Genomic DNA, 26937 nt, shown 5'->3' with positions numbered 1-26937 from the left:
TACACTAAATTAAAAAACTTTAAACTTTTTTAATATAAATTTCAGAGGCTCTCATTTAGATTGAATGAATTATTTTGCTAACACTAAAACAACATATTAGTATGAATATATACACACAAATAAAATAATAAAAAATTAAAATCATATATATTAAATTATTTGATACATTTTGAACGAAATTTTTAAATTCTACAAATAAGGCTTAAAAGGTAACACATATCTCATTAAGAGTGTACTTAACAAATTAAAAATATATATATATTCAAAGAAGAGACAAACATCGATAATTGAAGTCTACTTATAAAACTAAAATATTCCGTAAGAATGTACCAAATAATAATCTTATTTATATATATTTCATTTATCAAAGAGAGGAACAACTTCCTCGATAATGTAATTGGCAAGGTAAATATAAGCTTGTTGGGAGGGATGAATGCAATCCCAAAACAAAAATTCTGAAGGATTTCTACATATTGGAGTCATTGCATTGCACAAGAATAATGCCTCTATGATTCCAGTGCCACAACAACCCCTCTTTATTTCTACAAATCCTGTTTCACATTAAAAAAATAATAATGTTATTCAATTTTTTTATTTTTATAAAATATTGACTCGTGCATCTGACATATTTACAAATTTAAAGATGGAACTTCTTTACCATATTGTTGAGGATAATTAATCATGTCAAATAATGGTTCATAAACGTCTGCATATGCAAGCTTGCTCCCTGGAAGCTTTGCTTGTAGTTCAGGCAACAGTTTGGCAAGCTTCTTGTTATAAGATTCAGCGTCCGAGTTCTGATCTTCCAAGCATTTTCGATTTGTTGGAATTTGAAATTTCGCCGTCATTTGAATCGGTAAGCAACCGATGGGAGGCAGTCCGGCTACGATCATTTTTCGGCATCCGAGTTCATACAATTCCTATATATAAATAAATTCAGTAATAAGATACTACTGCACAGTGGTTAGACTCTGCTTTGATAATGAGTTTCGAGACAAGGAGGACAAGCATGTAGTTCGAATGTGAATCATAAAACTGATATTGAGAATAAAAAATATTAGATTTAATATCAAATTTAATCCTTAATATTTATATTTTTCTATTAATTTGAGGTTCTTCTTTTTCGAATTAAATTTCACTCTAATTCTAAAAAATAAAAAATAAAACCCTAATTTCAAATTTATAATGAGAAAATATTAATCATTTAAATGACATTAAGCATTATTATTATATTCCATGATTACTATTTTACTTTTTGCCTCTCACAATTGCCTATATTAATAGGAATTAAATCCTGAGGATTCTCAGGTTAAGTGAGTGAGAAGTGTAATTAATTACCTTGAGAAAATCTTCTAGTTTCTGAAGCAGAAAATGTTGGTATCCAACAATGTCGAACTCCAATCGTCTGGTCGGAATATCATAGAAATTGAAAACGAAATCATTAGTCCCTGCACTAATGATTACCACAGCTTCGCCAATGATGTTGTTGCCCTTATCTTTTCCAACAATTCCCTTAAGCTTGTTTATGTAACTCTTGAACATCTCAACTTGTTTTGAAACTGGGATGGCATTGGATAACCTAGTAGTTAAATAATCATATCCTGATCCAGCTGACGCGAACGTAACGCCAGTTCGGAGCTCATTTTCCGACAGATTTGGTTTCAGGAACGGCGGGACATCGTCTTTGATCCCTAGAAACGATGCGAGGAAATCGGGGACAAGTTTTCCGTCGGAAAACCTCCCCGTCGGAATGTGGTCGGGAAAGCTTTCGCCATACGGCGGCAGGTTAGCTTTAAACAACGTTTTGACATAGTTATTATTGCCTGTATCTACAGTTGAATCACCAAATACAAAAATGGCTGGAAACTTTGGTGATGGCGGTCTTGTTGCCATGGAGGCGGTAGAAGCGGCGGCGCTGCTGCAAGTGTTGATTGGAGCCATACATATGAGTACTGCGAGCATGATGAAGAGTTTGGAGGTTGCCATCCCAACCATATTTAAATTCTTTGTTAATTGATGAGTATTTATAGTTAAAAATAATATGATTACGAGTGAATATGAAGTTTTAAGAAATCAAATAATCCGTATAAAAATATATTAAATTTGTAGTTAAATTATTAAATAAGCATTTCTTGAAAGTGCACCAAATTAAATTTATTCATAATGGATTGTTAAATGGGGGCGTACTAATATAGAAAATAAGTTGTTGCAATTTTCTATTTTAGTTTGTTTTCTTGATTTATAATTGTGTACTTTTAGGGTATTAATTAACTTTTGCTTACTTGGAATAGAAACTATGGTCATAAAGAAAACGTAAAATGAATCTCTAAGTTATATTTCTTTAAAAGTAAGCACAAAAATAAAAATAAAATAAGATGGTTAATGATAATTTGAAGCACATGAGCATGTTGACTTAGATTTGAAGACCAAAATTTCTTAATTCCCCGTACGTGATGAATATGAATTCTACTCGCTTTATTTTTAGAGTTTTACTCTCCTCTTCTGAAAAATATTGCCTTAGTGAGACTAATATCTCATTCAAATATAAAAATAAATATTTTTTAAAATACATTATTTTTCTTGAAATTAAAAATACAAACAATACACATTTGAATAAGGCATAATGACTTATTTGACCCTTCAATGTTACAAATAAAAAAAAAGGTCATTTTAATCACCCATTTAATTTCTTTTTCTCTTTTAACCTTACAACTTGCATTATTTGTCAAATCACCCCCAAAATGGATGGAAATTTTAACATTTGTTAACTTTTCTGACGTGGCAGTCCACATGTATGCCACATCAACAATTAGTTTTTCTAAAAATACAATATTAAAAATATTTTTTTAATATTTTTTGAAATTTTTAATTTTTAAAAATTAATTAAATGATGGCATGACATCCATGTGACAATCCATGTGTATGCCATGTTAGCATAAATTAATACACATTAATTTTTCTGTCCATTTTGGGGTAATTTGACAAATAACACAAGTTTAAGGGATAAAAGAGGTGAAAAATTAAATAAAGGGCTAAAATGATTTTTTTTAAAGTGGGAATAGATTTGATCATGGACCGAGCCACCTGTTCAGGTTTGAAGGCTTGCCCGAAAAGTGGGAGGGTTTGGGTAAAAATATAGGCTCGAAAAATGGGCTTGGACAAAAAATAAGACTTGTTTTCAAAACGGACCGAGCCTCGGGCATAAATTTTTTGGCCCAGGTTCAACTCGGCCTGACCTGAATCACATGCTTATACTATTTTTTGTATTTTCAATTTCTTGGGAAACTTTTATTTTAATATTTTTAGTGTATTTGATGTATTATATTTTTTTAAGTTTATTTTTATATACAAAAATAATTTAAAAAAATTATTACAGTCAAGCCGAGTCGAGGTTGGGTTTAGCATTTTTAATATGGGTCGTGCTTAGGCGAAATTTTAGGCTCATTTTTCGAGCTGGTCCAAGCCTAGAAAGTAAGCTTAAAATTCTACATCGTCCCCAAACCGACCCCGACTTTGGCCCATAATCAAGTCTAAATAGGAGGGTCAAATAATTCATTGTGCCTTTTAAGAATTACGATCAAACTTAAACTAAAAGATAATTTACCCAAATGGTTACCCAACTTTTAGAGCACTTTCATTTTGGTCAGGCAAAATGAAATCTTTTCAATTCCTTCACTCAACTTTTAGGACGCTTTCATTTTAATCACCCAACTATTAAATCTCCAATGGAAATTAACTTTGCACGGCACATCATGTTTACAGTTTCATTTTGATCAACCACTTTCTTGGTCACTTTCATTTTGGTCACCCAAAAAATATCTTTTTTTTTAAGTATTATCGAGGTAAAAAACATTAATGATTAAAGTGAAAAGCGGTAGAAACTAAAATAATACTTTAAAATTTTGTCAAATTGTACTTGTTTATTGAATTGCCGATAAACATGATGAGGCATGTATAGTCAACCGTTGTTAGAGATTTAACGGTTGGGTGACTAAAATGAAAGCACTCAAAAAGTTGAGTGACGAAATTTTAAGGATTTTAGTTTGGTGACCAAAATAAAAGTGCCTTAAAATAAGATGACCAATTATGTAATTTACCCGAAACTAAAATAAAATCTAAACTATGTATCTAATTATAATATTTACACAAGGTTAGAGTCAAACCTGAGATCCCAAACATTCCAAAGCCTTAACTTTGCCATTAACCCAATACTTTATTAACCCATATAAATTAAACTTAAGGATAATATTTGATGTATCTATCCTTTGTGCATGAGACTCATGCAACATGCAACGTTAGTGAACAACAATACGATACATCATTATTAATAAAACAAAAACAAAAAAAAATGGAGAATATATAAAAAATACTGATAATTTTATTTAAATATAATTAAATTATAACATAAATAAATACAAAAACCTTAAATCCTAAATTTTCCTACACTCAAAAAAAAAAGAAAAAAAACACTTATAATTAAATATTTTCAATGTTTAAATGAAGTTATAAGTATTTATTTATAAGTCACTCAACTATAAAAGTGTTCTATTTTTTTCATCCAACTAAATGTTTTTTTATTTAGTCACTATATTTTCAAAATTTAAATTTTTCGGTCATTTTGTTGTTAAGTCGATAACAAAAGTCTAACATGGCTTTTCTTATTAGTATAATAATAAATTTAGTCCTCCAATATTTAGTCATTCTATCAATTTGGTCCTAATTCTAAAATATTTAATAAATTTAGCTCTCTGTAAGTACAAAATTTGTCAATTTAGTCTTATACTAAAAAAATTCAAAAAATAAAGTAGATGAGAATAAAAATAGATAATTATTAAAAATATTAAAAAATGTATTTGGGTTAGTAGAGAGTTTTTTAAAAAATCATTTTTATATTTTTATAATTTTATAAATAATTATATATTTTTTAAAATTTTAATAATTTTAATAACTTGTATATATTTCTATTTTTAAATAGTTATGGTTTTTGTAGGGATTGTTATGATTTTTTTAGAATTAAAACTAAAATAATAGAATGTATAAAATTATTGTTATATCAATAATTTAAAAAAATCATGTTAAAATTTTGTTATGGGCTTAACCACAAGGTTGACCAAAAAGTCAAATTTCAAAAACATTAATAACTTAAATACAAATGTTGCACAATAATATGTCACATGAATCGTATTGTATTTATCCCATTTAAATTTATTAAACTAGCCGTCTAAGATTACCATTTTATGTCAGCAAAAGTAATCGATCCAACTTGCTAGCTTGTGCTTCTATAAGATACTGTATAAACAAGGCGTTTCTTAATCTAGCTTTAAAGAGATAAAACCATAATCCAGAAACCATTAAAACTGGCTTTTAAGTTAAAATTAGACATGTTCATTTATGGCATGTGTCTGTTTTTCATATGAACAGAAATACAATACAAATTATTTTATTTTTTTTAATATGTAAAATATTTTCATTTATGATAGAATAAAATGGATATGGGTATGCGGTTATTCACCAAAACACACCAAAACATTCTAACGAGCCAAACCAACCGAGAACACGCCTTGACACTAAGTGCCTAGCCCGTAGGTTAACACTCTCCAGAATACACCTCGACACCAAGTGCCAAGCTCGAAGGCTTTACATATATCCTCAGTAACACGCTAGAAACACTAGAAATATAACACGATAGTCTTCAACAAATGATGGATTCCGGTATATTCAGTGGACAGGAATAAATCAGGAATCATCATCCTATCTCAAGTCAGACTCGCACAAAGCGCGATATAACCTATTGACATGCCAGACTCATACAAAGCGCGATATAACCTATTGACATGCCAATTGTATCCTATCCTATGTTCATTCGGGCTTAATACAAGTAATTGTTTAACATTTTACAATTCAGTTCATTTTCTCACATTGTATCAATTTATTATAATTTAATTACATGTATATATTTATTAACATACCTGATGGCCACTAAACTAACTATAAATACGACAAAGGCAAGCACACCTATCGAACAATAGTATAGCTATGGTGAGTAGAGAATATCGTATCCACGAGAACTAAAACTACTAGTAATTACTATCTTCTTATTATTTAGCCGACAATTTGGAGTGATCATGTTTTAATCTAAAATTACTAAACTATTTTATCTAAGAATGCAATAGAGAATGAACCAAGGCAATAATCGAATATTAACTAATGAGATAGACAATACCCAGGAAAGAATCCACCTAGACTTCACCTTTTATTATGAATATTATAAAATTTCCATAGCATGTCATGTATATATGAGATAAGCATGTCATACAGTTTAGGAAAGAATGTCACATGCACTTGCCATGCATATATTGATCATACATGATTGAAACCAGAAATTAAAAGTCTTGCATATTTTTAAAATATTGAGTGGGAGAAGGTCTCTAAACAAGACCTACGGCCTCCATCAATGGTTTCTTGTGATATGGATGAAATGGACCTACGCCAATGTAGAAGTTGTCATGTAGATTTCACTGATGAGACTACCTGAATGTAAGCATAATTTTCTTATGATCATATGATAGATGGATCGGGCCCTGTGGTGCATGATGCAGTAAGCGCTGAGTTAATGGTTATAGCATACTACTTGGTAAGATTGTCCCAAGATGACTCATTTGTGGTGCATGATGCGATAGGTGCTAAGTTGATGGTTATATACTCAAGATCATTTAGTTAAATAACTCCCTAATGAGCTATGCTTAAGTTAGAATGATGGCCAAATGTTACACTATTATTAGTGCATGTGAATGTCTAAGGAATTAGGTTCATGTACTAATTGGATGGAAATCCATGTTCTTACTAGTTGATCATGATCACCCCGGGGTAGCTTGATTCAATGGGTGTAGAAATTATCGTTGCAACGACTTACAAATGTTTTCAAGGTTTAATGTAAAACACATGCATCATCTTAATGCATATCGTGATGTAGCAAAACATTTTCAAACATTTGCTTAATACAAAGATATTAGTATATGAATGTTTTATTTTTAGTTCGAGAATGACACCAACTCCCTTATTGAACATACTCACTGAAAATAAACTGAATGGAAATAACTATAAGGAAAGGAAAATGAACCTGATAATTGTCCTAAGCTGTGAGAAACTTAAAATAGTTCTTGATTATAAGTGCCCATCAGCCACTCAAGTTGAGACTAGACAACATTAGGAAGAGTCTGATGAGATAGCTCGTTGCTAAATGCTGGCGAGCATGACTAATACTCTGTATAAGTAACTGGAAAGTTGTAAAATTGCTAAAGTGATTCTAGATAAACTAGAAAATAGGTTCGGAGGCCAAGCTGCCTTGGCTCGATAATCTGCCAAAACTAACTTGATGAATGCCAAACAAAAGCCCGGCACTCTAATCAAAGACCATATGATCAATCTTATAGGAAAATTTGCTAAGGCTGCGAACAATAAGGCCAATCTAGACCAGAACACTCAAATTGAAATTGTGTTCAAAAGCTTGACAAAGGATTTTGCTAGTTTTTGGGTCGCATATAACATTGGTAAAAAAAACCTAATGCTTACAAAACTTATGAAGAAGTTACAATCCTATGGGTTGATGTTGAACGACAGTCAACCAGTTCGAAGAGTAGAAGCGAATATAGTCATCGTTTCTTTCATAAAAAATGAAGGGAAAATGTGCTAAGGAAGGCAAGGCTAAAGTTTCTGGGTCACCACAAGTGGAAAAGAAGAGAACCAAAAAGCCTACAAACTTATCTAACTCTAAATGCTTCTTATACAGTAAGAAAGGGCACATCAATACAAACTATAAAGAGTGGAAAGAATGCCTTGCTACCAAAGGCAATGGTATGGAACTCTTGATAATAGATTCTTGTTTAATGGAATGCCTAGCTACCAAAGGCAATGGTATGGAACTCTTGATAATAGATTCTTGTATAATGGAAGACTCAATAGATCACTAGGTCATTGATTCGGAAGCCACTAATCATGTTTGTGTTTCTCTACAAAGTTTCGAGGAGACAAAAGATCTTAGAGATAAGAGCTTATCATTGTGGACCGAAAATAGGACAAGTGTGTCAGCTAAAGTAGTGGGAAATATACATATTTATTTTGATAATTTTAAGAATATTATTTTAAAAGACGTCTTCTATGTATCAAGTTTCAAAAGAGGTTTGTTCCTCGCATCTTTATCCAAAGGTAACAAAGGGTGGTTTATTTTATAACTCGAAAGAGTTAACTGTTATAGTGTCAACTCATGCTACTTTCTTTGGAGAAAGTTACATGAATGGCTTCAAACCTCGGAGTAAAGAGGTACTCGAGGAGCTTTCGAGAAATATACAAAACCCTATAGAAACGATTCCAAAACTAACTCCTAATAGTAGACCTAAAATCGATCAGCAGCATTGGAAGACTTTGTAGGCTTGAGTTCTTCCAATCTAGTAGAAGTGTTTTTAACAGTGAGTCTTTTGAACAAGAAGAAGATAACCCACTTACATATGACAAAGCGATTGAGAGTGTTAATTCCAAGCTCTAGGAAATAGCTATGAAAGTTGAGATGGACTCTATGTATTCCAACTCAGTGTGGGAACTTGTAGACTTGCCAGAAGGGATAAAACCCATAGGGTGTAAGTAAATCTATAAGAGGAAAAGAAATGCTGATGAAAAAATGGAAACTTATAAGGTTAGACTTGTAGCAAAATGTTATACTCAGAAAGAAGGGATCGATTATGAAGAAACCCTCTCTCTAATTTCTATGCTCAAGTCAATCCGCATATTGCTATCTATTGTGGTAGCTCTCAATTACGAGATCTGGCAAATTGATGCAAATATAAATGCTTTTGAACGGTTATCTTGAAGAGAGCATCTCCATGATGCAACCCACCGGATATATAGCTAAAGGAAACGAGCATAAAGTTTACAAACTACTTAGATCCATATATGGACTTAAGCAAGCACCCCGCTCATGGAATCAAAGATTTGATCAAGTGATCAAGACTTTTGGATTTGAGTAAAACGTAAATGAACCTTATGTTTACAAATGTTTAGAGGATGGAAAGATGGTTTTTCTCGTTCTATATGTCAATGACATTCTACTCATCGGAAATGATGTAGGGATATTGTCATTGGTTAAATTGTGGTTAACTCAATAGTTTAGCATGAAGGACTTGAGAGAAGCAAATTTTGTTCTATGTATTCAAATCCTAAGGGATAAAAAAATAAAATAATAGCACTATCTCAAGCTTCATACATAAACATATTGGAGCATTATGCAATGATCTATTCGAAGAAAGGAAATCAACCTTCTATATCAAGATTTAATCTCTTTGTAAAGGATTATCCTAAGACATGTGAAGAAAGAAAGAACATGAGAAAGGTTCATTATGCTTCGGCAGTAGGAAGTCTCATGTATGCTATGCTATGCACACGTCCATATATTGGTTTTGTAGTGGATATCAAATCTAAGACTAAGGAACTGACAAGCAGTTAAGCATATACTCAAGTATTTACAGTGAACGAGGGATGATATGCTTGTGTATGTCTGAGGACACCTTACTCCTATTGAATATACTAATTCTGACTTCCAAACGTGTTGGGATTCGAAGAAATTGACATTCGACTGTACTTTTATCCAAATGGGTCTATAGTATTAATAAGTGTCAATCAGGGTTACACTACTAACTTCACTATGGAAGGTCAAATATAAGGTACGAAAAATATATGACAATATAATAGTGTGCGAATATAGCTAAACCTAAAATAAATCACATAAGGGCAAAACACATTAAGAGAAATGGTAGTGTTTGACGGAATAGTGGATGTAGCCAAAAAACACATCTAAGAACATACCCTGGGGTTTGTTTTACCAATACTCTACTAGCTAGAGAGTTCTATGGGAAACATAAGGAGGGCCATAGGAATGCGAAACATTACTCATCTACTTTACTAGGAAAGTGGAAGATAGTTGGATCTGATGCCCTGAGTGTAGTTTTTTCGTCTAAGTACACTTGTAATTTGTTCGAATAGATTGGTTATTAAAAGTATTCATGGATTACATATATACTTTGTATTATTGTCCTAACATGGTTTTTGCACACAAGGCAAAATGGAAGCAAATGTTGCTCTTAGGTCATCTAATGTTTAACTAATACTAAGTGGTATTTCGTGGTCAGATCGTAATATGAAAAAAAACTTGTATTAGTAGACGAACCTAAACATGTCCTTAGTCTAATCGAAAATGACCAAATCGATTGAAAGACTAATATGTCACCTATTAAGTCCAATTGGGAAGATTCCTTGTCTTGAGCATCAGAGCAGATAACTCCCAAAAGATATGAATATAGATGTGACTGACTAGACTGACAGTACACTAGACAAGACCCAAGTAGAATAGATCCTGAATCAGTTTATGGATTTATCCACTTATGATGTTCATAGTGTAGCATACCTGAATCTTGAGTGGATGGTAGACTATATATGCGTGACTCATACACCTTGATGTAAGTAAAAGCCTAAGTTCAAATAGATAAGGAACTGAAAGCTTGTGCATTAGGTGTACAACTTCTATAGTATGTAGCATCATTCACAACAGTAGAATTCATAGTCCACAACATGGGTAAATGATATCCTCTCATTGGCATTACATGGTTGATGAAAAGCAAACATGGTCATGGGTCATCTGTCTTTGTGATGGATGACTTGATCAATATTTGATAGTGATTGACTTTTCATGAAAGAACATGTAATGGTTACCATTAGATACAATAAGATCATATTGGGAGAACGGATATTATCCCAAAGAGATCAATGATATCCTTTGAGGGTAACACACTAATGACAATGTCATTGGACGAGCACTGAGTAGTTGTTTTCATAATGGTATGTCGTTGAGGAGAGCTCAGTCAAGATACTATAGTGGAATGAATTCATGACTACATGAATTTATAATTAATAGGAAAAAGGTTGAACTTAATTATAAATCATTTGAGTTTCAACTACATATGTTCAATCGGTCCCTCCACTAGCTAGTTGAAACTAGAAATGAATTACGCGTTTGAATAAAAATGAACGAAATGAATTAAAAACAAGAAATCTGAAACATTTAGGAATGATAATGGTTTTTTTTTTGAAATGGAGAAATGGAATCATTTGGAAATGAATATAGGTTTCCAAAAATGGAAATTTACAATCCTATATAGATTACTAAAAAAATGATGGAAGAATGAGTTTATATTTTGGATTGTTTTGAAGCTCAAAAATGAAAATAAACCATTCGTTCATAGTGAACATGTTAAGTTATGACCTATTGAATGAATATTCTCCAAATTTTACCAGGGGTAATATTATCAATATTTTAGTGGGGGTAAAATTGTCAAAATTTTATCGAAATAAAATTGGAATGAGGAAATCATTTAATACGTAATTATTAAAGTTTATTTTGCAGCAGATTTGTGAAGCCCAGAAAAGTGACTCCGAGTTTATTGCTAAACGAGAGCAGATTGAAAAGACATCTGATTCAGAATTTCATGTTAGTTCTGATCGTAGTTTGTTTTCTCGAAACAAAATTTATGTTCTAAGAAATTCTGATATTATACAGAAGATTTTACAATAAGCTCACAACAGTAATTATTCAATACACCCTGGTAGCAACAAAATGTACGGTGATTTGAAACAAATGTACTGGTGGCCAGGTATGAAACGAGTAATTTTAGAGTTCGTATAGAAACATTTGATTTATCATAAAGTTAAAGTCGAGCATCAGGTACCCTTTGGACTGCTACAGCCTATTATGGTTCCAGAGTAGAAATAGGAACGAGTTACGAGGCATTTTGTATCAGGGTTACCTTTGTCTCCGCAAAAGGAAGATGCTATTTGGGTTATTGTTGATCGTTTGACTAAATCTGCACATTTCATTCCAGTCCAGACAGATTATTCACTTGAGAAGTTGGCAGAACAATACGTTTCTAAGATTGTTAGATTGCATGGTGTACTAGTGTCTATTATCTTTAATAGGGATCCACGGTTTACTTCTCAATTTTGGATTAAACTACAAAAAGCTCTGGGTACTTGACTATATTTTAGTAAAGCGTTCCATCCATAGACTGATGGCCAATCTGAGTGAGTGATACAGGTACTCGAGGATATGCTTCGTTGTAGTATTTTAGAGTTTGAGGGTAGCTGGGAGAAATTTCTTCCTTCGGTTGAGTTTGCCTATAATAATAGTTATTAGAAAAGTATTAGAATGGTGTTGTATGAAGTTTTGTATGGTCGAAAATGTAGAACTCCATTTTACTAGACTGAATTAAGTGAGAAAAAACTATTTAGTGTTGATTTGATTCGAGAAATCTAAGAAAAAGTCAAAGTATTTCGTGATTGTTTGAAAACTGCTTATGATTGTCAGAAATCATATACAAATTTGAGAAGAAAAAACATTGAATTTCAAATCGGTGACAAAGTATTCTTAAAAGTATCGCTTTGGATAAAAGTTCTCCGTTTTGGCTGAAAAAGAAAGCTTAGTCAACGATTCATCGGGCCATATAAGATCATCGAGAGAATTGGCCAATAGCTTATTGTTTAGCTTTACCATCTAAATAGGAGAAAATACATAACGTGTTTCATGTATCCATGTTACATCGGTATCAATCTGATCCTTCACCTGTGATTTCTCCTGTTAATGTTGAAATTCAACCAGATATATCTTACAGTGAAAACCCGATTAGAATTTTAGCTCAGGAAGTTAAAGAATTAAGGAATAAATGTATAGTGTTGGTTAAAGTTCTCTGGAAATGTCATGGGTAGGGGTGTTCAGTCGGTTAACCGACCCGAAATAACATTAACCGAATTAACTGACATTTCAAAATTTTTAACCGTTAACCGAACCGAATTTTTTTCAAAAAAAATTAACTGAACCAAAATTTAACCAATCGAATTAACCGAAAATTATATGTTTTTTATTTTTGGTTAAAAATTACCTGAATTAACCGAATTATCCGAATTTTTGGTTAAAAATTATATGTTTCTTATGCATGTAAGTGGTTTTTGCTTCTGTTTTTAGTAATTTTAATATTTTTGAAATCAGATTAGATTAATCTAGCTAGCCTGGGGGTTAATTTGCAGAACTGTTAAAGGTTGAGGGACTTTCCATAGTTGATTTTGAATGTCTTGTGATGTTAATTGATATATTATTAATCTTGGTTGTTAAACAAACTTGTTTTGTTAACTGATTTTTGATGAATTTAGGGTTTAGGGACTTATTCATGAAAGTAGTAAAATATTATGGTAACTTGAAGAAATGATGATTTAATTGGGCTATTATGGGTCCCTAAGAATTTTGGCTATCATGTATGGAGGGTAAAAATGGTATTTTTACAAGTTTCGAGCTTAAGGACCAATTAATGAAAAAGTTAAAATATATGGGGTAAATTTGTAATTTTATGATAATATGAATTATGGATTGAATTGAATGCTTAATATTAATTGAAGTATTTAATTGAATGTAGTTATCTATTTAGATCAAGATAAACCACAACCAAATTTAAACTAAAGAAAGGCGAAAGCTTTGGATTAGTCTCCCATTTTACTTCTACGACTATAGTTATTGAGTTAAATTCATATGGATTATAATCGTATTAATGATTGTTAAATTGATTATCTACTATATCGTGTTAGTTATAAATGGACTTGAATATATATTGATGCTTTGAGTAATTGACGGATAAATAGTCACGTTTAAAGTTTAAGAATTTTTAGGATGCGAATGACATGTCATTAGGGATTTCATGTTTCAGGTGCTGGTTTTGAACGTCCTACCGATGGCTGAGGTCCTGCATTTGTTACAGATTCTCTATAGCCCGTGTGAGCAGCATCGTGTAGCTAACATTTTGACACACAGCTCGTGTGAGCATGCCCATTTCACAGCTCGTGTGAGCATTATTTAAAAGGAAAGGTTACGGTTCTATGGAAAGGCACACTATGTGTGAGGATTCCCAAGTATCTAATGTAATTCTAGATGCTTCAATGGGCATGCAAAGGTTAATAGAAAGGTATGTATACAATTGAATAATGGCTCATGATCCAGGTTAATGAGTTACATGATGTGTACATGAAATCTACTTATGATGTGGTTGATTTCATATATATCATGTATGAACTTACTAACTTGTGAGTTTGATGGTGCTTGTATAGGATTTTACTAAGCTTATGGAATTGGTAATAATATTATGCTTATTTTATAATATGTGCTTAAGAAATGGTAAGTTACGTTTGAGTTGATACGAGCTTACTAAGCATTAGTTACTTATGTAGTTACTTTCCTTTGTTTTGTAGATTATCAGAAGCTCGATCAGTTGGAAGCTTGTCGAAGATCTATTACACTATCCAACAACAATTTCAGTAGATTTTGAGTTATTTTGGCCAAGGTTATAAATGACATGTATAGGATCTTTTATAATGATAATTCTTAAATGTGTTAATGGTTAATTTGGTATGTATTTGCTTTTGAAGTTTATGTTTTGTTTGATGGACTTTAATGCCTTGACAAGTTAGGTCACTTTGGCCACCTTTAGGTACTTGTAAAACGTGATCCTTTTTGGTATGTTGTGATGATATGTAAATGGCTATATGTGATGTTATTTGGTAGTTAAAGGAACTAGGTTTTGTGCTTAAATTGTGGCTATATTGCTTTGTTTTGGTTAATGATATTTTGGTATAATTGTGGTGCCTTTGAATGGCATATTGGTTAGATGAAATAGGATGTTTGAAATGGTATGTTTATAAGTGTTTGAAAGGTGTTTAGGTCTTTCGAATGTATACACAAATTGGATGGTTGATTAGGAGTGTTTTGGCCTTGAAATGGCTTGTTTTTAGGGCCAAATTATGCAGCACACGGCCTGGGACACGGATTGTCACACGGCCCGGTGCCACACTCAACTTGGCTACACGACTGTGTGTCACTTGTTAAGTTTGGTATATCAAGTTAATGTGTTACATGGCTTGTGACACGACTATGTGTCACAAGTTAGAGAGTTACACAATCTGGCACACGGTTGTGTGACCCTACTCAGTGAGTTACACGATTTGAGACACAGGCTGGGACACGGCCATGTGTCCCTTTGTTCGATTGTTACATGGCCTGGGCTACGTCACACGGCTTGGCTACACGACCATGTGACCCTTATTTTCAAATTTTGCAACTTGTTCCCAAACTTTCTGATTTGTTTCGAATTAGTCTCGAATTGTTTCTAAATTAATTTTGGGACTTCAAAATCTCGTTTCAAGGCCAAAATTACATGTATGATAATACTTTAAATGAGTTAATTGTTGTTAATTGATATTATTAATATGTTTTTATATTAATTATTCAGATTTGTATGGTAATCCTCCGTAACCCTAATCTGACGACAGAGACGGCTTAAGGGTGTTACATCCACCATGGCAACTAAATTTATTATGCATCTAAAGAAGTTGAATGGTTAAGAAATTTACTTAATGATGTACCTATATGGCCTAAACCAATTTCACCTATTTCTGTTCGTTGTGATAGTAAGGCTACTCTAGCAAAGACATATAGCCAAGTATATAATGGAAAGTCTAAAAACAATGGATTAAGACATAGCTATGTCTGACAATTAATCTTTGATGGGGTGATCATTGTTAATTATGTGAGGTCAAGTGAAAACTTGGTGGATCAATTGAAAAAAAAATGTCTTGCTAGAGATGTAGTTAATAAGATCTTAAGAGGGATGGGACTCAAGCCCATTAATTAGAGTCATCTATGATTGAAACTTGGCTCAATTCTTGATATAACGTCAATTTTTTAGTTCAATGAGACAAAGTACACCATTAGTATGTGACTGTTAGTAGTAAAAATAAATCCATCCTAAGATTAAAGCGCTAAGGACCCCTAATGATAAGGGAAAGATGACTAATGTACTCTTAATGGACACATAACATAAATATGTTAGAGTGTTATAATTATAGGAACACTTTGGATGGGATCTACTTATGTGAGTGTGAAGTGTGGTCGTTTCTTGGAACTCAAAGTCTTGGCTCTAATTGTTGGATATGGTGCCCTAAGTGTAGTATATTCTTTTGTAAACTTATAATATTGGCTCAATAATTGTCTAATGTTTAAACTAATACTAAGCGGTATTACGTGGCCAGATCATAATATAGAAATATATCTTATATTATTATACGAACCTAAACATGTCCATAGTCTAATTGAAAATGAACAAACCGATTGAAAGACTAACATGTCACCTATCAAGTCCAATTGGGGGGATGTCTTGTCTTGGGTATCGGAGCGGATGACTACCAGAAGATAAAGACATAGATATGACTGACTAGACTGACAATACATCAGACTGGACCTAAGAAGAATAGATCATGAATCTATTTATGGATTTATTCACTTCTGAAGTTTATAGTGTGACATACCCTAATTCTGTGTGTATAATGGATTATGTATGTGTCACTCGTATACTTTGATGTAAGTAAAAGCCTGAGTTTGAATAGATCATGACCTAAAAGTTGGTTCATTGGGTATACAACTTTTGCAGTATGTAGCATCATTCACAATAGTAGAATTCATAGCCCAAGTGATACATGCACAAATGGGGTGAAAATTATTAAATTTCATTTTCCGAATATGCCAATTTTCAAGTTGAGAAAATTAGTCAACTTACGATGACTTTTTGAATCGGATCCAGACGTTTCTGGGTTGATATGTCTATATAAAGTTTTAAGATCTATCTCTTAACTTCGAAATACACTTTGAATCACTCAATTTTGAGCTCATAAGCTCAAGTTATGAGAATTTTAGTGAAGACTACACGAGTAAAATTGCTAGACAGGATTATTAGGAAAATTACGAGTTTCAGGCTTTTAATTTAACTTTAAATCATATTGGGCTCAATTTTTTAGGCTTAATTTATATATAATCCAAATATTATATTTATTGAGTTTTATGTCTTATTCCATTACACAATCTACATATTTTAGCTTCATATGTTAATAGGTACGAAAAGAGTTGTCTCTAATTTCTCCGTACAACTTACTTCTTTTGGAGTTGAGTTTTTCTTTGGCTTCTTAGAGCCTTAGGTCAACTTTGTTAGAGAGTGATCCCACATTTTTTTAATATTATTGAGTTTGATTAATCTTTGAAAGTTACAAGCAAGAAAATTTTAACTTCTTTTGTTTGCCTCTTAGTGTTGTTTATTTTTATTGTGAGTGCATAACGATGATGTTTAATGTTCTTTCATCAACTTTTCTTGTTTGAGTATTTTTTTATTTCAACCTCTAATAATGGTAAGCACATGTAGTTAGTAGAATGATAAACCTTGGGCAAAGCATAGATGTAGTATTTGTATAAAAAAACATGTACAAACATGTTGTTTTCGATGCCCAAAAATATTCTATTGTTCATGGATTTGTCAAGAAAAGCATTTGAACAAAGGTCGTAATGGGATACACATACTTAAACAACTTTTTAAAGAACACAAAAAATGTTTGGTGATAAAAGGGATCCCCCAAGATTCTAAATGCCAACAAGTAAAGGAGAGTTGCGAAGAAGATTATCATTGATGTGGTTCAAAAGATTATTACGATTCCTAATGTTTGATTCATTATCCACCATTGATGAAAGTTGCGAAGAAGAACATACGTATTACACTAAGCCTATTGAGAAGTTTTCTTTTAGTGCTACCATTGACGATGACGATATGAATGAGCAAGAAACTTTGAGTGTAATTCCCAAAAATTTTTTGTTTTAATTTGTGAAACCATGTCAAATAATCTACTTTGGTATGTTGGTTAAATGCCTTGGATGTATGCTTTAGGTCCTGAGTTTAATTCCCTTGTTTTGGATTTTTCTTGTTAATTTTGGCACTATGTCAAGTTTGATTTGTTGGGCTTATCTTTTATTTTTTTTTGGATTATTGGCAAGAATGAGCTGTTGGTTCAGTGGTAAGGTGGCAGCTTACCCCTTAGTCTTGTGTTCGAGTCTTTGCGAGAGCAAAATTGGAAACATTTTTGCAAATTGGTGCCTGTGCCGTCCAAGTGTTGGGGTTATATTAAAATTTTAATTTGATAAGTTGTTGGATGTAGGGATAAGTAGGTATTTTGTTTTGAATTATTTTCAACTAAATCTCAAGAAAATCTCCCTACTTTCTCAATCAGTTTCACGTTCCTTCCTTGCTTACGTTCACTATTTTCCTCATTGTCACGTTTTTTTCAACTTACGTCTTAGTGGTAATTGTTGTGTAGAGTTCAATTGTTGGGGCATAATCCAAGCAAAGTGTAAATGTCGTCAAATTAATTCTCTGATATTAGGATTCTTAGTCGTTCTTCGTTCAAGGTAGGGATTGTATTAATGTTTGTTTTCGTTCTTGATTGTGACAAATGTTTTTGTACTTTGGTTAGGCGAAGGAGTAATCTACGATTTGGACGTTCTTTCGGAGAAGTAAGTACCCAAATTTTGTTGTAGGGTCTAAAATTTCAGGTTAAGGATGCATTTTATATGAGTTTTCCCTCGATTAATTAGTGTGATTTAATGAACGAATGTAGGTTTCGTGATTTCCAAGCATGGGGTTTGTCAAATCAGCAATTAGGTATGAGAAACTAACCCGAAATATCGTTCAAAACTTGAGAAAATTACGAAATAGGGTTGTTTTTAAAACTACTCAGCACCATACGATTGTGTGCCAAGCCGTGTAGAGCATACGACCATATGTGATTTTACAGCCCTTGTTGGTAGGCCATGTAGACCACACTGGCTAACTTTCTGGGGCATGTGGGCCCTTTTGGCCAATTTTGAGGCCCAAATAATGGTCGAATAAGAGACTCAAAAATTGGGTTCGTAGGCATCATGTAGGCCCAGAAAAGCGTAAATTTCAATACGTATAAACATGTGGGTAAGCTTAGGAATTGGATTAAGTAATTTTTGTTTATAAACTAAATGTTATGATATGTTCCTTATAAAAATATATGTATGCATGCCATACGATTTACGTTATATATATGTATGTATGATAGCATGATTATGTTTGTGCTTATGTTTTGGGGTGGGTTATGTCATGCTGGAGGAAGTGTTATATGGCAGTTTTACTGCAACTATGACAGTTAAACAACAATTATTTGTCAGGCACCTCAACTGCATATATATGTATGGTTGGCACACCGCCACATATCGGTGTGATTGGATGGAGGGACTCTTGTAGTCCCAATCGGTGTGATTGGGTGGACGGAGATGGTGTGTAGCGGATGGGGGTAGAATTTGATATGATATGTTATGTGATAAGATATGTTCCAATAAAGAACATGATATGCTATGAAATGTTACTCAGTATATTCTGATTAGAAATCTGATATGAAATTATCTAATCTATTATATACTATGCTATATGGGTTGAATAACACATGGGGCGTAAAGCTCACGCGTTTTTTTTGTTTTGCCTAAAGTAATCCTCAAACATAGGATTGGACGGCACCTCTGGAGCTCGGATTTCACGAATATTGGTCCAAGTATATTTTGGGACTTGTTTTATTGACTTATGGACTTTTGGACATTTTAAACTTTTGGGGACGTTAAAATCATTTTGGTATTTCTTTTGCAAAGGTTTTTAACTTTAACCAGTCTTTAAGTCAAGACAACCAAATTTAAACAACGACTATAATATCAATTTGCTATAAAGTTTTCCGTTGTTAAGTTTTATCGAATCTTGTTAATTGTTCTATCTCACAAATGAAATAAGTAAGTTGGATTTGTTTAGAAAGCTAATTAAACACGGTTTACATCAAAGTATTCACAGATTTTTCAGGATTGATACATTTTCGATGAGTCATTTAAACGGATTTTTCTTAAAATCGAAAATGAGTTTTATCAAATATAAGCATTAGTGTTTTCATGTAAATTTGGGGTGTTACTGTCACATCCCAAAAATCGAGTTAGAAGAAACTGAGTTAGTGAAACCATGAGTGGTTACGTCCGGCTTTTGAGTTAAGATTATGAAAATTACAATAAGTGAATTGATCTGGTTTAGTGGTCAGTGTTTGTGTGTGTGAGGTCCTATGTTCAAATCTCTTCCCTTGAATTTTTCTATTTTTGCCTAAACCTCTATATTTGAACATCAAGTTTATAAATTATTTTCACTTGATTGTTGACAAGAATGAGCTTGTTGATTTAGTGGTAAGGCTTCCTTTTACCTTTTGATCTTGTGTTTGAGTCCCCGTGTGTGCAAAATGAAAATTATTTTTATTTTGAACTATGAGGGAATCTAGTGGGTGGTTAATTAATGGGATATAGTGGGGTGTGAGTAGTTATGAAATTATTTCTCCCACTTCCCACTCTCACATTCTTTTCTCCCACTCTCCCCCTCTTCTCTATTTTTTTCTCTCTTCTTCTTTCTTTTGTTTTCTTTTCTCATTCTTCTTTGATTTTTGCTTGTTGCTGTTCCATTTTCTATTGGTGGTCGTACGTGATATTTTCTATTGACGCGTAGTTCATTCATAGTGTAAGTTTCATTAAATTATCTTTTTTTGATATTATATTTTTAGTTTGTTCTTTGATTAAGATGGAGTTGTGATAGTATGATTTTTGCTCCATGTTGTGATTAGTAATTTTGTGGTTCTTGGTTAGTCGATTCGGGTAGAAATCAAAGCCCTCTTGTGAATTAAACTCGAGTTTGATCACTGTTTCGAAGAATTAAGTGCTTGAATTTGGTATTAATGGTCTGAAATTTCGGTGTTAGGATGTGTTGTGGTTAGGTGTTTTGTTGGTTAATTAATATAATTTATTGAACGAATGTAGGTATCGTGAGTTCCTAGTTGTGTGGTTGATTATTGTCGCTATTTGGTGTGTGATTCTATCCCGAGACCTCGTTTGAAACTCGAGAAAATCGTGAAACTGGGCTATTCTTCGAAACTGCCCAGCACCACACAGCCGTGTGAAATCATGCAGACAGTATGGGTAAACTGTGTGGACCACACGGCCGTGTGAAATCATGCAGACTATGTAGACCACACGGGCTAGCTTTTTGGGTCATTCGGGTCTTTTGGGCCAATTTTGAGGCCCAATTAGGGGCCAATTCAGGGACTCATAAATTGGTTCGTGGGCATTATGTAGGCCTAGAAAAGCATAAGTTTTAGTAAACAAACACGAGTAAGTGTAGGAGGTTTGTTAAATAAGCTACGATAAGTATAAAAATGTGTTATGTTTTGCAATCAATACATACGTGAGTTAAGCATAACTATTTTGTAAACCATGTGTGTTTTACTTATTTTATTATATGTTTTGATAAGCTATTCGATTCAAATATGCAAAATGATATGCTATGATTTGTAAAAGATTATATGATTAGGTATGCATACCATACCATTTATATGATATACGTACGTTATGATGATTGCGCATGTGCATTGGGGTGGGTTTTGGATAAGATGGAGGAAGTGTTTTCTAGCAGTTTTATTGCACTTTTGGCGATTAAACCGCAATATCTGTCTGGCAGCTCAGTTGCACAATTATGAGTGGCATACCTCCACGACCTAGTGTGATTGGATGGATGGACTCTTGTAGTCCTATTTGGTGTGCTTGGTTAGACGAAGTTGGTGTGTAACGGATGGGGGTAGGATCTTTGATTGCATTTGTATCTGAATATGAAATACATCTGATTCTATATAAGAGAATGTGTTTGAGATTTTGATTTTGAAATTAAGAATTCCATTCTGATATATGATTATGAAAATATGACATTTCGATATGAAAAATGTTTCTAGATGTGACATTCTGATATGGTTTTTGCATATGTGGTTACTAAAAATAAAACTCTGTTTTTATGTTCGCAATTGTACGGGTTGTAATAAGAAAATTCTATACGCGGGTTAAATCAAACACTGAGCTTTTAACTCACTCGTTTGTTTGATACATTTCAGGTGAACTTCTGACTTAGGACTGGATAGTGTACGGGAGCTTAGAATGGTCTTTCAAATAATATGGTTTGATTTATGTTAATTAAGATTTTTGGACATTTGGTTTTGGACTATGTTTTTTTAATCTAGTTTTGTTTTTGGGTTTTGATTTGTTTGTCAGGTTTTGGAAGTTTTAACGTAAACTATAAAATCATATTAGCTAACAAACTAGAATTCGGTTTTCAAAACTAAAACAAGCTAAGGATTTTCCGCTGCAAATTTAAAATGGATTTTATGCAAATCTATAACAAATGTTTTAAAATATGCCTAATTGGCGAACTATACGCTTTCACTTATCAAGACCACAGTTTTCAAATTATCAACTCTAGAATTTCCATTGTAAAGTTTTATTTAGAATTACGAGTTTTATAAAACTTTGATTTTCGGTTTCTTATCGAGTCACATTTTGGAAAGTAAAGATTTCAACATATTATTGTAACTCTCCAGATTTGACTATAACGTCTAGGCAGGGTTTGGGGTGTTACAGTTACATTGAGTGACACCATTTGTGAAGATAGTAAATGTGATTTTGTTCCTATTGTTGAGTCTAAACCTAGCATTGTACCTTGTTCCAAAGTTGATGTCAAAGAATTTGATAGTAATTGTGCGAACTAAGACATAGTGATAGTGAACTTTGTGAACCAGAAAAAGTTGATAGTGAGAATTTTTTTCCTAGAGCATATGGATTTGGATAAGACCTTTATTGTCCTCCTAAAAAGTTGTATTTTGATAAATACGATGTTCTTTTTCTTTTTCTTTTTCTTTTTCTTTTTCTTTTTCTTTTTCTTTTTCTTTTTGTGATGGGTTAAAGGGAAATGAGGAAGATTTATGTAAAAAAAAAACTAAGAGAGAAAAGATCTTGAGCGATAAAACTCAATTTGATGGTTCAACTTTGGTGAGTGAAAATTCCTATGAGGTAAAATTAGAGAGTTCAATTCACATTGAAAAAGAGAACAAAAAGGAATAAAGAACTTATCCAAAAGTGAGGAATGATTATGTTTTCACTAACCTTAACTTGAATTTTTCTAGTGGACTCGTTTTATTCTTTTAGGAATTTGTTGATCCTTTGAGAGGAGCTTTATTAAACAATTTCACCTATAATAAAGTTTCTTTCTTATTCATCTAAAGATAAGATTTGAGGATGAATCTTTTTAAGAAAAGGGAGAATGATATATGCACAGATAGGGTGAAATTTATTAAATTTCATTCATTGAAGGTTCCAATTTTCAAGTTTGGAAAATCAATCAACTTGGACAACTTTTTGGATGGGATCCAGGCATTTCTAGGTTGAGATGTATTTATAGCATTCAAAGATCTTGAGTTCGGGGGCTCAAGTTATGACCGTTTTAGTGAAGTAAATATGGGTAAATGATATCCTCTCGTTGACATTACATGATAGATGAAAAGTAAACTTGGCCACGGGTCGTTTATCTTTGTGATGAATGAATTAATTACTATTTGATAGTAATTGACTTTTCATGAAGGAATATGTAATGGTTACCATGAGATAAAATAGGATCATATTGGGAGAGTGTATTTATCTCAAAGAGATTAAGGATATCACATAAGGATATCACATAAGGGTAATACACTTATGACAAGGTCATTGGACGAGCATTGATCGAGTTACTTTCGTAATGGTTTGTCATTAGGGAGAGCTCAATCACGATACTATAGTGGAATGATTTTGTTACTAAATGATGAGTTTATTATTAATAAGTGAAAAGCTGGAACTTAATTATAAATCATTTGAGTCATAATCACATATGCTCAATCGGTCCCTCCACTAGTTCATTGAAATCGGAAATGAACTACACGTTGAATCAAAAGTACAAAAATGGATAGATATGGTAAAGTTAAAGAAATGGGATTAGGAAATGAATGTGGTTTTCTCACTAAGCATGGAAATGGCCTCAGAATTAATTTATGGTTTTTCAATTAATTAATTAATTAATTAATTAAAGTTCAATAATGGAATTAAATTAATTGGTCATAATGAATTTGTTGAATGTAGAAAAATTAAATATATTTTCTCATAAATTCTTTTACAGCAAAGTTGTCGTGATTTTATCGGAATCATAATCAGTTGAGAAAATTATTTAATTGGGAAATTAATTTTTTTATTTAAATTAATTTATAATGTTTATTTTGAAAAATAGATAAACATGTATTGGCTTGAATTGAATTATAAAGTATTGGGTTAAAAGTTCATGAGGCACTTATAATTGGACCTGATATAGGAGAGGCCCAAAAGCCCCTCATGTTATTTAACTAGGGTTGTCATCCCACTCTCTCCTAGTTCAAATATGAAGTAGTTTTTCTATTAAATAGATTAGGAGTGAGTAAAACTCGATTCGATTTGAAAAAAATTTAAATTTCGAGTTAATCGATCGAGTTATTCAAGTCAACTTGAATAAGTAATTCGAGTTCGAGTCAAGTTGAATTTTACAATTCGAATAACAAGTTGGTGTAAATACCCCTTTGGTCCCTATTATTTTTTAAAATGAACAAATTGGTCAAAATTACAAAAAGAAAATCAAAATAATTTTCAAAAATTAAAATAATTTTTAAATTTCAAAATATTGATAAAAATTCCAAAATTTGTGTTTTTAAAAAATTATAATTTTTTTAAAAAAATTAAAGATTATATAAAGAAAGTTAAAATTTTAAAAATTTTCTAAAATAATAATTTTGGGAACCTAAATAAGTTAATTAATTATTAAGTTTATCATATTAAAATATTTTTTATTTTTTTGCTTTAAAAAGTTTTCAAATATATATGGTTTCAAATTTATGTACTCTAAACATGGAATTAGTTATACTATAACAATAGTTTAATTTGACATGTTTAATTTTTTTAATTTAACTCAAACAATATCACTCGATTCGACTTGACTCGAATTTCATTTCACTCGACTCGATTCGAAAAAATTTCAAATCGAGTTAAGATGATAAAATAGGACTCGTCAAGTCAATTAACTTAATTTTTTTACTCGATTCGACTTGATTCGATCAAACGCTCACCCCTAAAATAAACTTCTATTAATTCAACTAGGGTATCACTTCTTGTCCCTATAAATAGATGGCACTGATAGGTTAAATACACAATAAGTTTTACACAACTTTGAGATATCGTTATTCTGTCCGAAAATAGTGAGAATTTATTTCTAAGTATAAATTCTATTTGCCAAAATAACAATTCTACTGGTTTCTATTAAAGAGAGATTTTTGTTTTCCCACTAAAGGTGAAGCAAATAATTTATGGTTCTGTGTTTGATTCGTATTCGTTCGAGCCCACACTCAAAGCAGTTCGTGATACAAGAATAGTGGAGAAGGTTGTTCGGTTGAAAGCTGGGAACGATAAGGATTCTTCTAGCTCAAAACACAGGTGCAATTTCGAGAAAAGTTTATTGCTATAAATATCATAAACCAGCTTGGTTTTTAAAATTTTAATTTTTCGCTATGTAAGGAAACCGTTTTCGAATCAGATTTTGTCCAACACTAACAACACTCATGAAATGAGGATACAGACACATGGTCACAATAGTATCCCCAGATATTATGCATTGACCAGTGTTGAAATTATTGTGTGAGATGTGTTCGGTTAATCAAATGGAATAGTTGGTTCAAAGCTTAGTCTACCACGCAATTTCGATTAACTTTAACATACTTTCACTAAGTGAAGGTTTAACCGTAAGACACCTTCATTTATGCAAATTGATTCCAAAATTATCCAAATCTAAAATATTTTGAAAATGATGGGATATTGTTGGAACATTTTCAAATATTTATAGTGTTTCAATAACTATAAATGAAAGAGTATAAGTAATCAAAAGTTATAACTATTCATAATAATGAGTTATGTTTTCTAAATATAAAGAGTTATCACTTGATTTTTTTAACAATGAATTATAACTATTCAAGTAATACTTGAATAGTTATATCTCTTAAATAGTTATATCTATTTAAGAGATATTACTTGAATAATTATGTTTATTTAAAATATGTGATTATTTAGAAAAGACACTTGTTGAAAAGTTATATCTCTATGAAGAGACACAAGAATTCCTATAAATAGGAATGAAATTTCTTTTAGATGATATACCAAAAAGTTCTCAAAAAAGTTCTTTCCAATCTTTCTCCATTTTCTATTGTTCTATAAAGAAATTCTACAAAAATTCTTTTTAGAATTTGATTTTCTTGTTATATTCTATTCAATCTTAGTGAACTATTTTTATTAATGCAAAACGCAAATAGTCACCCGACTTCATTGTATCCTCGAGGTTCATTTGCTTGAAACTCATTTGCACACCAATTATAAGTGAGGACAAATAGAACCTTAAAGATAATGGATTGATACATGCCTTGGACCATTGTCCTACTGATTCGTTTTCTGTTCGAGTTATTGTTCATGTTTCGTTCATATGTTCGAGATTTTCCTCGCTGAAGTTCAACACAAACACATTGTTCATGTGACAAAGGAAGCCCTTTCCTTTGTAGGAACAATTTTAATGGGATTCTATCTAACACAAATAACCTGACAATGCAAAAAGATCTTTGTTTTGTAGAATCAACAATCTTCCCGATTTGCCCAAAAACCCATCCATTTTCCTTCACCATTATCACTACCCCAAATTGAAGTTAATAACCTATAGCCCTTTTCATCCGATTGTGTATCTTGTATTAGCTCCATGTTTAGACACAACTAATTTACTAAACGCCTAATCAATCCACTTTTCACTACCTTGCTCAGCCCTTTTATATTCCAATAGAGTGCATATAACTCCATATCATATATCGACAATAAAAGTCATTGCACAAATCACACTTACCTCTAATGAGATTTATTCAACTTCTAACTATCTAGCTCAACCAAACTTTCAATAATTTCCCCATCATTACATGAAGTAGATAGTCTTAGGATCTTTCCCACCTCCCACGTTTCCTCTATTCCTCCTCTTCCTATAG

The 26937-nt window shown here is 32.1% G+C and overlaps 1 protein-coding gene across 1 annotated transcript; it reads right to left on the bottom strand.

Annotated features, from left to right (window-relative positions):
- Positions 1-236: 236 nt before the first annotated feature.
- On the bottom strand, positions 237-2053 carry LOC107949713 (GDSL esterase/lipase At1g06990). The gene is made up of 3 exons (XM_016884456.2): positions 1339-2053; positions 659-920; positions 237-551 (listed from the first exon to the last, which is right to left on the bottom strand). The coding sequence occupies exons 1-3, from the start codon at positions 1993-1995 to the stop codon at positions 358-360; spliced, it is 1113 nt and encodes a 370-aa protein (XP_016739945.1). The 5' UTR covers positions 1996-2053; the 3' UTR covers positions 237-357.
- Positions 2054-26937: the final 24884 nt, after the last annotated feature.

The sequence above is a fragment of the Gossypium hirsutum genome, chromosome D03, assembly GCF_007990345.1.
Source record: "Gossypium hirsutum isolate 1008001.06 chromosome D03, Gossypium_hirsutum_v2.1, whole genome shotgun sequence".
NCBI classification, from domain to species: Eukaryota; Viridiplantae; Streptophyta; class Magnoliopsida; order Malvales; family Malvaceae; genus Gossypium; species Gossypium hirsutum.
This window is presented reverse-complemented; position numbering and strand designations above follow the sequence as displayed.

What these genes read in the sequence shown, in the direction of transcription:
- LOC107949713 (XM_016884456.2), bottom strand. Translation starts at nt 1,995, where the DNA reads ATGGTTGGGATGGCAACCTCCAAACTCTTCATCATGCTCGCAGTACTC. An exon ending in AACTAGAAGATTTTCTCAAG is followed by an intron (nt 921 to 1,338) that starts GTAATTAATTAC and finishes ATTTATATATAG; the next exon opens with GAATTGTATGAACTCGGATG. An exon ending in TAATTATCCTCAACAATATG is followed by an intron (nt 552 to 658) that starts GTAAAGAAGTTC and finishes AATGTGAAACAG; the next exon opens with GATTTGTAGAAATAAAGAGG.